This window comes from Colobus angolensis, unplaced genomic scaffold (assembly GCF_000951035.1).
Source record: "Colobus angolensis palliatus isolate OR3802 unplaced genomic scaffold, Cang.pa_1.0 Scaffold100, whole genome shotgun sequence".
Classification (NCBI taxonomy): Eukaryota; Metazoa; Chordata; class Mammalia; order Primates; family Cercopithecidae; genus Colobus; species Colobus angolensis.
Genome location: NW_012110920.1, coordinates 8,775,086 through 8,788,588, shown reverse-complemented (window position 1 = coordinate 8,788,588; position 13,503 = coordinate 8,775,086). Strand labels below are relative to the sequence as shown.

The window sequence follows — 13,503 nt, the reverse complement described above, 5'->3', positions numbered from 1 at the left end:
TTTTTTTTTTTTTTTTTTAAGACAGTCTTACTCTGTCGCCCAGGCTGTAGTGCAGTGGCGTGATCTCAGCTCACTGCAGTCTCTGCCTCCCGGGTTCGAGCAATTCTCCTGCCTCAGCCTCCCAAGTAGCTGGGATTACAGGTGCCTGCCATGCCCAGCTAATTTTTGTATTTTTAGTAGAGACAGGGTTTCACCATCTTGGCCAGGCTGGTCTTGAACTCCAGACCTTGTGATCCACCTGCCTCGGCCTCCCAAAGTGCTGGGATTACAGACGTGAGCTGCCACGCCTGGCCTGAAATGTTTTTATGATGGTATGCAGCATTATAATTTTCAAACCCTTAGTAAGTAACCAGCATTCATTTTGCCTAAACCCAAAATAGCAATGGAGGTCCCTTTAAGAATGACAAGTGGTAGGCCCTGGCCAAAGATAGCAAATCATCTTAGATCTTTCAGAAATAACAGGTGAACTTTTCAGAAGACATAGTAGATTGGACTCGTGTCTACTTCCTGCTCTCCTAAAACCCCCATAAAATTACACTAAATGGGTTTTTAAAGGTGTAAACCCACAAGGATGAGAACACCCTGAAAGACAATGGCAGCAAAAGTTGGGAAGTTGGAAAAAAGAACGAGCAGTAAATAACATAACAGAACCCCAAGCCAGCTGTGGGAAAGCCATAAGCCAACCTTGTACCATAGAACTTCCAAAAGTCTGGCAGCATCAGCACCTGTGGAAACGAGGTTGAAAGCATTACTAAACTTGGGAAGACTGGTTGAAATCTGTTTAAGAAGAACGCAGATACCCCAACCCCTACCCTATATCCCACAGCTGGGAAATTATTTTTCCCTACCCTGGCAAACATTGGAGGTTTACACTGGAGAGGGAAATAGGGGCTCTGTGGACTGAGGAACAACAGATACAACTGAGGCAGAGGTCCCATAATGAAAACAGCATGGTGAAGTGATGTCAGTGTGCTGAGTGCTAAGATTCCCAGCCCTCTTATTTCACTGGTCACTGGAAAGCTAGCAATTGGGCCTTCACTCTCTAAGCAGGAAATCAGAGGATCTTTCTCTGGGGAAGCGGGTGAGTTTAAGAGAAGAGACCAATTTAATTGGTCCGGCGAAGATAATACTGAGTGAGGGTAAACAGGCAACAGACTCCACTCATAAACTGAGAGCTTTTAATCAGCCGTTCAGTCCCGTATCTGTAAATGTGATGGAACAACGAAGAATGTCAGATAACTAATAATCTAACAGACCTGAACTCTTGAAAGATAAAGACTAAAGCAAACACAAGAAGGTGACATGGAGGACCAGACTACACAGGGCAAGGTCTGCTTCTAGAATTCCTAATAGTACATGGGGGTTCATTAACCTTTTTCTGTCCTCTTGCAAATGTTTAAAAATTTCCATTATAATTTTAAAAACTTATTATAAGCATAAGATATTGTAACAATAAAACAATAATAGCATACTATAAAAAAGAAACACTCTGAACAATAAGAGCTCTTAAAAATTAAAAAGACCTGAGTGTGAGCAATTTATTAATTTATAAAAAGCAAAACAAAATAAAAATAAAATACAATAAAGGAAATTAAAATGCCATAAAACATTTAGAAGTTAAATAAGAAATCTCCCAGAAAGGAGGTCAGAAAGATAAGAGATGGAAGAAAGTGATTTTTAACCTTGAATCCTGTATCTAACCAAACTATCAACCAAGTTTGAGAACAGAAAAAAGACATTGACAGACATCCAAGATTTCAAGTGCTCTTTCTCAAGAAACTGCTAAAGGATGTCCTCATCAAAAGTAATCAGTGAAAGAGAAAGACATGAGGTATAGTTAACATTCTGTTCGATTTAGGAGTGCAGGGACTCACCAGGACAATGGTGAAGGGACCTCCTAATGTGAGACTACAGGCAGCATCTGGGTGAAATTTCTTTAGGAAGGTGAAATTGAAAGGATGTCTGATGCAAGGGGATTGCTTAGGAGAAGGATTTAGACCACAGGTCTGCCTGCCCGCTGCCTGTTTTTTAAATAAAATTTTATTTGAACACAGTTACTGTGTATTGTTTATACATTGTCTCTGGCTGCTTTCATACTACAAAGACAGAATTGAGTAGTTGTGACAGAGATAGTATAGCTTGTGTCAACTTTAAATAAGATTCAGGAAATATGTCAAATGTAGAGATTATTAGAGCACAAAGCTTGAGGACAGCCACCCAGGAAGCATAGATTCCAAAAATTGGAAGTCAGTATTCCAAAGTGTAGAAGTTTGGGGTTGTTTATATAGACAAGGTTTAGGGAAGCTTAACAAAATTTCAACACCTTTCTACATAAGGTTTAATGCATAGTTACAGTGATCTGATTGGGCAAGGTGGTCTTTTTCTTTCCGGAAAGGTATATTTAGCATTCCACACCGAAGGTGTCACCATCATGAGGTCTTTTGTACCATCTGGTCTGAGTTAGGTACAGGACAATAAAGGAGGTGGTTAATCTATAACAAAGGTCAGGGATTAGAAGGGCAGGAAGTCTGATCTTTGGTGTCTCCTAGTCATTTACAGAACAAGAACAATGAGGAGAATTAATCTATAAGAAGCAGAAGTAGCCGGGCGCGGTGGCTCAAGCCTGTAATCCCAGCACTTTGGGAGGCCGAGACAGGCGGATCACGAGGTCAGGAGATCGAGACCATCCTGGCTAACACGGTGAAACCCCGTCTCTACTAAAAAATACAAAAAAATATCTAGCCGGGCGAGGTGGCGGGCGCCTGTAGTCCCAGCTACTCGGGAGGCTGAGGCAGGAGAATGGCGTGAACCCGGGAGGCGGAGCTTGCAGTGAGCTGAGATCTGGCCACTGCACTCCAGCCCCGGCGACGGACCAAGACTCCGTCTCAAAAAAAAAAAAAAAGAAGCAGAAGGTGCAACTACATGCTACGTGACTCAGATCAGGGTCACATCTCTCTCAAGATTTAAAGTGTTTTAGGGGTTCCAATAGCTTTTAAGTTTTATTTATTTTCATTCCTGCAAAGCGTAGAATATTTTCTGTTTGGCCCTTTAAAAAAAACTTATAGACCTGATTTAGAGCATTGATTATAGACAATTGCCTGAGAGCTTGTGGTTGAATTTGTTGCATGTACATGGAAAATTAAGCAAAATGAAAAGTGATACATAATTGCTCAATCCAGGGAAAATAAAAAATTGGTAAAGACAGGAAAAGTGCCATGATTTACTCCGTGGCTTAGCAATGAATATATTTACATGATCATATTAATATAAATGCCCAATATGGAGCTAACTGAAATTACTCTACAACTGTATTGGGAAGATGGGAAGAATGTGCATTATGTTATGGGAATAGGAAGAGGAAAGAACTTCATCCTCATCTTCCATCGTGGGAAGTCAGTAGAGAAGGCCTAAAACAGAAGAAGCATGGTGGTAAATACCAAGATAATCAGCTAAAAGAGGTGATAATCAATTCTAGGGAGGGCAGAAATGAAGGGAAGAGGGACAGGACTCCCATTTTTCATACAAATATGTTTTTTGCTGACTTTTTAAACTGTGTGCCTTTATACCTTTGATAAAGGGGACAAAATAAAATCCCCTACTAAATTGGAAAACAAAAAATAAAACTATTTTTCAAGGTCAGCAAATACATAGTCCTCATGCTGCCTGTCCCCTCTCAGTCCATGGGTATCACGAATCACAATAGTGTTTCCTGGTGAGTCAGGACATGGTCTCAGATCTTGAGAATAGTGTTCCAGTAGCCACTCCCAACCAGTAAAAGTTACCCCTATTCATGAAAGCAATATCTCTGATACTACTAATATTACCAATTTGGGCAGAGTCTCTGTGCTTCTCAGACTTTCCCACCAAAAGAACATTGCCTGACATTTAACTAAATGACTGAACATCCTGATTTAACTGCATTTTAAAACTTCATCTGTTCTAAATACCATTTCTACTTAAAGCCACAAACATGGGAAGACAGTTATTCTCTGTAGTTATTCATAGATATAAGATAATTTAATAGTATGTTTTCAGCATCTAACACTGGACCTAACACAGTAGGCTAGTAAATGTTTGAGTGAATGCATAAATGAACTCTGTTGTATAATCAATAATTTTTAATAACCAAGATACCTGAAAAGCTGAAGAAACCAACCCTTGTTAAAGCAAAAGATGATAACACAATTTTATTCAGCTTTTCATCATAAGTTGTGGTTCTGAATAATTTTGACTTCTGAATTAAAGTAGTTTTTGTTCTTTTCTTCTAACCCTTAAAAGGATCTTTCCAATTAAAGATGTACCCCTGGAAACTGATGACCTTACCACTTGGCTCTATCAACGGTTTGTTGAAAAAGAAGACCTCTTATCACATTTTTATGAAACAGGTACACAGTAACCTTTAAATAGTTGTTAAATTATAGCAACAATAATGGAAGCCTCTTTTAAAGAAAGCTGTTTGCATATTAGATCTTGAAACTTGAAAATGCACTCCGTAAATTGCTTGTGAGAAGCAAATCCCCTCATGAATCAGCTTACCCTGGGGATTATCAGTAAGGACAAAGACTGTTTGAAATGCTGAAGAGTGTTATCATGATGACCTTAGGTAATATTGCTCTATGAAGTGATCTAGCATTCCTTTCCAGAAACGAATTTAAAAACATCTGTTTACTTTGTATTTCTTTTATTATTAAGATATATTTCATAAAGCATAATGCCTTTTGAAAATAATGTCAGTGTTATACAACTACTTTTTTGACAAAAAACAATTTGTAAATAGAGGAATCAGCATAAAGTATGCTATTTCAAAAATTATTTCATGTCAATCTCACATAATCCTGGGTCCTGACCACTGTGGGAATCTCTGGGGATCCAGCAGAGACAAGGCAGCTAGAGTGCCTGTTCTCATGCAGATTATATTCCAGTGGGAGACATGGCAAATACGTCTGCAGAAAGAAAGAGAATCAGGATCATGACCAATTGGGAAAAGTTCCAGGAAGGAAATAAACAGAGATGGGAAGAGGGGGAAGGGGAGTATTTTTTCTGATATGGAAAGGATGCACATGAGCCAGCTATTCACTAAGTGGAGGAGGAGAGCATTACAGGCAGAGAAAAAGCAAAGGCTCAGAGGCAAGAAGGGGCTAGGTAGTACGGAAATTGTATTTCAAGTAAAATCTCTCCTCTGGGGCCCTGGAAGGTCACTGAAGGTGCTTTAACACACACATGTACAACTCTAGTTAAGCTAATTTTCAACTTTTATTCCAGGAGACCTACCACCACAGAGTAAAACAAGCTAATATTTCTATCTTGTCTTTTAGGAGCTTTTCCACCTTCCAAGGGCCATAAGGAAGCTGTTTCCAGGGAGATGACCCTCAGCAACATGTGGATATTTCTCATACAGTCTTTTGCATTTTTGTCAGGCTATATGTGGTACAACATCATTCAGTATTTTTACCATTGCCTGTTTTAGGAATTGACGTGGACTTGTCAAGGTCACCATAGGAGTTGAGACTTTCTTTCAAAAGTGTGCATTATTTTACATGTGCAAATCAGAATATATTTAAAAAAAAAGCAAAAGAAATTCAATGGATGGATTAATATTTATCCCCCTTTGGGATATTTTAAAACTCTACTAAAATGAGGATTAGTAATATAATGACCTGCTAATATATTTTAAGAACATGTTTTAAAAAGATACACTCTATCACATATTTAAGCAAACATCACATTTGGAGAAGAGGAAATCATAAAATCATCCTAGAAGACTATCTGAGAGAAATTCTGTTGCCACCAGTTACACTTGACAATTTAGTTGAAACTCAGAAAGTTATATTCATCCCTCTTACCTGTAGTCTGTATTAGGGCAGTACTCTAGAACGCCCACATTTCCACCAACTCAGTAACCTTGAGGGGAGCTGATTGGCACCTCACGAAGAACTTTTTCCCTGTCATTTGCAGTAACAAACTCCAGTCTTCAACAGCTAACTGAGGTACATTGTTGGCATTCTCCGTGGGGGAAAAGCAGTGTCCACTGGACCCCTTCTGGTACTGGATGTTTTCTTTACAAAGGCTAGCTCGATCCAACACTGTGTTTACATGCACTCGTGCTTTTCCTTATCTGATTTCTCATTTTGTATCAGAGGCATATCATAAATTGATAATTTTACAAAATGCACTTTTTTGAGATGCAGATATAGCAAAGAATTAGTAATACAGCCTGAAAACAAATGGGAGCATAGTAGTGTGTGAGATTCTCGAGAACTGTCTTGTCTCTGTGTGTTTATTTGCCTGCCGATGCTCTCCAGCACCATCCTGCCTTGGACACCACCCTGACGTGATGCCTCTGTTGCAGCTCAGAGGCTTTATTTTTTCCAATTTGACATTGGCACTAAATGCATTTGGGGATGGTTGAAACAAATTAATATAGAACATTTAAATGATCAATTTAAGGGGAAATAGGCTAGTTTATAGAAAAATAAGAGCTAGTGGCTTATAATGGTGACAGGTTCTCCTATGGCACCCCGAGGACCTGTGCAGACAGTGGTCTGTTGAATCATCACATCAAGGAGCTGCCCCTGTCAGGGTGAGTGTAATTAGGAAAGAGACCAGCACAAAAAGCTCCCCCAATCTCTTCCAGTTGCTTTTTCTTTTTTTTTTTTTTTTTTTAAGACAGTCTTACTCTGTCGCCCAGGCTGTAGTGCAGTGGCGTGATCTCAGCTCACTGCAGTCTCTGCCTCCCGGGTTCGAGCAATTCTCCTGCCTCAGCCTCCCAAGTGGCTGGGACTACAGACACCCACCATCGTGCCCTGCTAATTTTTGAACTTTTAGTAGAGACGGGGTTTCACCGTGTTGGCCAGGCTGGCCTCGAACTCCTGACCTCAGGTGATCCACCTGCCCCGGCCTACCAAAATGCTAGGATTAGAGGCATGAGCCACCGCGCCCAGCCTCCAGTTGCTTTTTGAAGAGGGTAAAGTCAAGTTTCTATTTCTAGAAAACATTTTTTAGGAATATGTTGCTATGTTTGTACAATTTACCTCATAAGAGAACCACACCCTTCTCTAAAAGTGCTGGTACTGCATCAGTGAGATGAGGAGGGTTTTTGTTTGGGATTGTAAGACTATTAAGATCCTAGTAAGTCAGTGATAGTTTACTGTGATATGAGCGTTGTAGATTCCCCCGTTGTCACTAATCACACAAATAACAATTTTGAGAAGTAGGCTATAAAACAAAAAAAGTTAATGTTTTCTATTTTAAAATAAACCAAAAAAACAGAGAAGATATGAGTTTTCCCCAGTTATGTGGGAAAGGTAAGGCGACACCAAATAAAAGCCCAGAGCAGCTTCATATTTAGGATAGCTCAGTGCGTATGTGAAAGAGAATGATGCATTAACTGAAATACCTCACTGAATATTATACTACCACTGGTAAAATGCAGAAGACAGTGTTAATGTGTTTGGTTTGGGGACTGGTTGTTATAAAATGCAATTTTTTTTAAATCTAAGCATTTCATTATGTGTTCTACAGTGACAGTGAGTAAGTGAAACCAATCTCAATTTAGAGGTATGGATGATGACAGAAAGCCCAATAGAAGCTTAATGATGCTTCTGTTTGAGGCCCAGCAAGCACCACTAAATTACTGGATGAAATGAAATTGTTCACTTGAGGGATTAGTCAACCATCTGGGGGAGAAGTTGCTCACTGTCAAATACAGCGTGCACAGTCCTAGCTGACAGACCCTTTCCTCATTGCTACAGCAAGCCACAGGGTAGAGTGACCAGTTCTCCTATCCAAAAATAAATGCGAACATGCATACATAAATGTGGCTGAGGGCCACTTTTGACATCACTGTGCTCCAAAGGAACATGATATTGTTAAATATACTGTACACATTAAACTATCCTGTAAGATGCTTTACTTTTCAAGTGCAGTATCATTTTCACAGTCTCCAGGATGGCAAATACCAATAGATATGTGAGTTAATTTTTGAAAATATTTCTGTGAGTTGTAAATAGATGTGTATTTGATGTGCCCTATCCCTCTTTGATTATTTAACATGTTCTCTCTCTTCTGTTTGCAAAATATGTTTGAAAGCATTTGTAGTGCTTTCCTTATCAGTAACTGGAGTTCTTCTGCTTGCACTAGAGAAGGTAAAGAGAGAATCAGTGTTCTTATATGGCAATTTGGGGAAGCAGCAATATGCCACTGTACAAAACTGAAGAAAAATTCCTGATTTGTACTTTGTGAAGGGAGATGAAAGGACGTTTAAAGTGTATATACTTTGTCAAGAGGAAAGAAAATAAAACTATGCCAGTTTTATATCAGTAGCTTGTAGAAGCTCAGCTCTTCTTGGTCTTGGCTAGACTGCCTAGATTCCCACGGCAGACAAGGTTGAGAATCCATTACTGGAATCTTGGTATTGATGAGTTACAATGATGGAGATCTGCATGACCACAGGCAGGTCCAGTCACTACAAAAGTGACCAAGCCAGCAGGTCACCCTTAACTTCAGAAACAATTATTGGTGGTGAACTATACTTAAATGGCAGAGAGACCTATAAGTAACGGAAGGTAAAGAAAAATTACAGAATGGAAAATAATGTGTTGGGTAAGCAAATAAATTCATTGAGGATTCCAAAAGTATATTGAAAAAGAAGATAGCTGTGAGTTCAGATCTGTCAGTCATATTAGTCTTAAATATTACAGCCAATCCTTAACTTTCCACTGTAAAGGAAGGATTACTAGATTAATTAATTTCTGGATAGATAATCTGGTAATAAATGATAGGTAAATCAAAAATTACTTTTATTTAGGAGCTTGAATTCTTATTCTCATCAGACTTATTTTTTTTCTAGGAATGCTTACTAATTAAATGGTTTAAGTTGTGTCTTAGGGGTTTTTTGCCTATATATTTATGACTGTGTTAATGAGTAGTGAAATTATATGGAAAGACAAACAGCTATCAGGAAGAGTAAATACAGAAGCCTGAATAATCTATGGGTTAGAAAAGCATCCCTGAATAGTCAATAGTTGACAGTATTGGCATTGTTCTCAAGCCTTTTTATGAAAATGAAATCTGAAATCACCAAATGTAAACCTGGGAACATTATTCTAGCGTTGCTATCTTGGATTCATGTTAAGAATGCCTCTTCATTCTTTGCTCATGTTGCTCACTTCTTGTGGATTTGTCTGAGTGTTTTTTGACAATCACTTCCCTAAAGACTCTTCTGAACTAGTTGGACCTGGTTAATCATACAGAGTAGCCTTTAATCATGGATAGTCTTCTTGGATTATTTTTATATTTGAAAAGAAAATGTTTTATTTGCACTACTGAGTAGGAAGAGTTAATTGTTTTTTTTGTTTTTTTTTTTGAAGTCATTACACAGGACTTCACTCCAGAGTTACCATTATGAGTGTGTTCAGCTCTGGTCCACAGAGGATGGATAAAAATGGTTTGTTAGGTTTTTTGCTCTGCAGTGCTATGAGCCTTATATCTGTTAACATGAAGAACAAAGTCAAAAGCAGCAGTGGGCAGCAGGAAGGGTAGAGACTAATGTGTTTGGGACCAAAACCATCTAAGTTAGAGATTTCCAGATCACAGAAGGGCTGGGTATTCTCTGGAGCAGTCATTGGTTGGTGCTTTATTGTAATCATTTTGCACCACTCCCCAACAATTAGGAACTGGACCCTGGGAATAAGCTGAGGGTGCCGAACTGTTGGGGAAGGGTGACTGTAGCCATATGGAAGATAAAATATGGGTTTTTCTGCAAAATTTCCATCTGAGGGTTTTTACATTTAATATTTTTTTAAGACAGTTTAAAGAGCAAACGTTTTTTAAGTGTATTCTAGTTGCAAAGTATGCACACATATCTTGAATGGCTTTATTTTTATTGTGTAAAACTGTTGAACACATGACTGTGATGCACACATTCTTTACATGTAAGGAGTCTATGCATTTTACAGTAACTTATTTTATGATTGGGTGATGAGACAGTTATACATTCAACTGCCATTATTTTTATTAAGTGCTTTCATTTTCTTTACAATTATTACAAAATTGTATTTATTTTATACAGATGGGTTTTCATTTTCCTGATGCTGTAATGTTTACTTCAGCTTGTTGACCTTTGTTTGTGTTATCTGCATGTTGTAATGTGTGATAAGAATGAATGTAAAGGCTGTGGCAACTGTAATTAATTTTTGTAAAGGGCTGGTCACACGTGGATCTGGTTTATGAATGCATTTGGGGTGATTTTAGTAACCAGATCACCTTTTCAGAAGTTTAGATGTGAACACCAAAAGAAGCATTTTCTCAACAAAAACTAATAGCTGGTTCTATTTTTTTTAAACCTAGAAAAAATAAAGTTGATTTTTTTTCAAGTAAAGTGCTTTTAATTCTTAGTAGTGGGGAGGGGGCATGTGTGTTTTACCAGAGCTATTTGGGCATTAACATCTGCAGGCAGGTACTTAAAGCTCACTGTGGCAGTTGGATGCTGCAAGCAAACTGAAAAACCAAATGAAAAAACATCAGACTTCCTTCTTTGGTTTAAAAATATTTCCCCCTTTCTCCCCATTCTCCCAATCCAGTGGTGTGCTGGTAAATGTTTAGCAGTCCACTCTTCTGGGAAAAAATTATGTATTCAGCTATACATGTTTGTTATAAATTTTGCTGATAGCAAGAACATATAACACAATTAACAAATAATAAGATATAAATACTTTATTGTAAATCCCATATAGCCAATTGATTCTCACAGTATACTTAGTTGCTCAGGAAAGAACTAAAATGCTTTTTTAAAAGGATGCTTAATTGCTTTTTGCTGAACTCCTACAATCAACCTGTGATTGATTGTATTTCAACCATGATTTGAAAAACGGCAGACTGTCCTAATCTAACTCATTTCCCAATGAATTTATTGTCATTCAATCTGATATGTGCTCTACTGTTAAAACTGTTTCTTACCATAGTATGTATTAGACTTATTAAGCCGAAACCACTTTTAGCTTTAACATTAGTTCTAAATTTATATGATTCAATTTTAATAACCAATGCTTAACAACTGCAGGCAAAATTCTAAAATGTAACCATTGGCTCTTGGGAGCCAGTAGGGGCTGTATCCAGCACACCACTGCCCCATCCTTTTTTTCTTAACTATTAGTGTTGAATAAACTTCTCATAGTTAATGTACTTGCTGAACTCAGGAAATTCCTATCACTGACCCTGGCAAGGGCTTTAAAGGGTAGGAAAAGCATTAATGTCAGTCCTACACAGCGAACTTTTGATTTTGAAGAATGTGATAGAAAGAAAACGTTTACTGAAATACATGGGAAGCTTGCATATTTCTAAAGTCGGCTTTATACTTTCATTTCTCAAAGCTAAGTAAACTGTGGTATAGGCATCTCTAAGATGTTAGCATTTCAAACATCAATTGTTTAGGTATTTGTAGACCTTATTTGATCCCACTGAAAATTTTAAATATTAAAATATCTTGCACAATCTACCAAATGAGTTAAATCGTTACAGTTGTGTCTACCTCTTATTTTTCTATCTGTATTTAGGCTGCTGTTTTGGTGAGATTCTAATTTCTTTTTCCCCTGGAACTACTTTCTGTGGAAGACAAGGAACAGATTGGGGACAGAGGCCTGAAAACAAATTGGAGGCACTCAGAGATCTATTGCTGACCAGCCCTATTCCTCATGAGTTGGCGGGGGGGAGGGGAAGCCATTGTTTTTAATTTCCACTTAATACGAAAATGCTTGTTTTTAAAATGTTTTTTCCTGCTGAACAACTGTATTTTTAAAAGGAAAAAATTTCTCTTTTGGCTCTAAGAAGTCAGCTGTATGAGCAGGCGTGACCATATCATAACATGCTGATATGATAGAAATCAATAAATTTTTACCTCTCAGGATCTGGGTAACCTTGTTCTTAACTCTTAGAGGCTTGAGTAACATAAACCAAGTCTCAACAGTTCAGATCACATAGAAACAGGCACACACATGGAACGTGGGAGGAGGGTTGGCTAACCGCTGGAAATGAGATGGGCCCCTTTCATAATCAGAAAAGCACTCTAGTAGGTACAAAGGAAGAAACTGGAACAATGTTTTCTACTGGTGAGCAGGGAGCATATCACAGAGCTCATTTCTGAGTTTTTCCCTGGAAAGATTTTAGTGCCCCACTCTGGAATACTTTTTGCCTTTTGGGTGTGGGAGTACTGGAGATGGAGATGGTAAAGTTCTCACTGTTCACTTACCCGAGGCAAGAGAACACTCAGCCATTCTTTGATTGTAGCAGCTGTCTGTGTGGTGTCATTGAAAAAACCTGGCACTAGGATACTTCCCTTAAAATATCAGTGGTTGCATCTTTATTCCTTTGTTTCATTTTTGATGGAAAAACTCCCTGAAAGGGGTCTTACCTTCAGTTTCTTACCAGTGGACACTGTATCAGGACCAGCTGGTGGACATTTGAGGGAAACGCAAATAGGTACCTAGAAGTGGAGAGATCAGAAGAACTTGGAGTGCTAGGAAGAGGAAGCCAGGAGTGTTAGAAGACAAAAGGAAGACCAGAGGCTGCTGTCCACAAAATCAAGGTACACACATCCTTGATACACAAAGATTTCCAAGGAAGAAATCAACTTCCATGAGAACTCTGACCTAAGAGTGCCTTCCCTGGGGACTCACCTGTAAAAGATCCCACCTCCCATTTCAGATAACTGCCCACTTTACTGAGGAAAGGCAAAGGCATACCTTAGCCAGTAGGGATGCCCCTCCAGGGTGACAAACAAAGGGACAATTCAAAATATTGATGACACAGAAGCTTCTTTCAATCAAGGAATCTTAGCCTACAATCAAGCTTTTTGTCTTTCTCTGATTTATGCATGTTTCAGTAAGGACAAAGGATGGCATCAGAAATGATGCATTTGGGCCTGCATTGGCTGTATTGAATTCTGATATATTTAGTGTGGGACAGTGACAGCAATGGCAGCTCAGAACTCACAGAAGTAGAAGGTACCAAGACTTCTTATGGCGTAGGTTCAAAACTGGCACAGAGTCACTTTTGGTGCTACATTCCTTTAGTTAATATGTCACAGAGCCAGTCCAGATTCAATGTGGGAAGGTCTATAAATGGATAGAATACTATCAAATACTGAGAGGCATGTTTCATTGGGAGCTGTCTTTGAAGATCAGCTACCACAGTTAAAAAAAAAAAAAAAATCCTAAGCTATTTGAATAAAGAACACTAGATGGGTCTAAAAGAGTTCTTGCCCCTTTGGCAGGCTTGCCCATAATTTCCATTAGTTAGAAATATTTTGAGTTCCCAAATACTTTAAGAGGATTAGATTTGTTGATCCATCCATCATACATATAAGTCACATTAATCAAATGGACACCTAGCTAAAAGAATAGAGGTTTTGTTTGGACATTATATTATTTTTGGCACCGATTGATGCATGACTCATTGGCCCTTAGAATTTCAGAGCAAGTAGTCACCTTGTTTTGGGTTGCAGATTTC

At 38.5% G+C, this 13,503-nt stretch overlaps 1 protein-coding gene across 1 annotated transcript in view; it reads left to right on the top strand.

Moving 5' to 3' along the window:
* The window catches only part of LPGAT1 (lysophosphatidylglycerol acyltransferase 1), a 95,496-nt gene extending 83,594 nt beyond the window's left edge, over positions 1–11,902 (top strand). The window contains exons 7-8 of the mRNA XM_011938460.1: positions 4,279–4,385; positions 5,316–11,902. Of these exons, the coding sequence (XP_011793850.1) occupies positions 4,279–4,385; positions 5,316–5,467 (259 nt within the window). The 3' untranslated portion in view covers positions 5,468–11,902. The remainder of the gene's footprint in view (positions 1–4,278; positions 4,386–5,315) is intronic.
* The last annotated feature ends 1,601 nt before the right edge of the window (positions 11,903–13,503 follow it).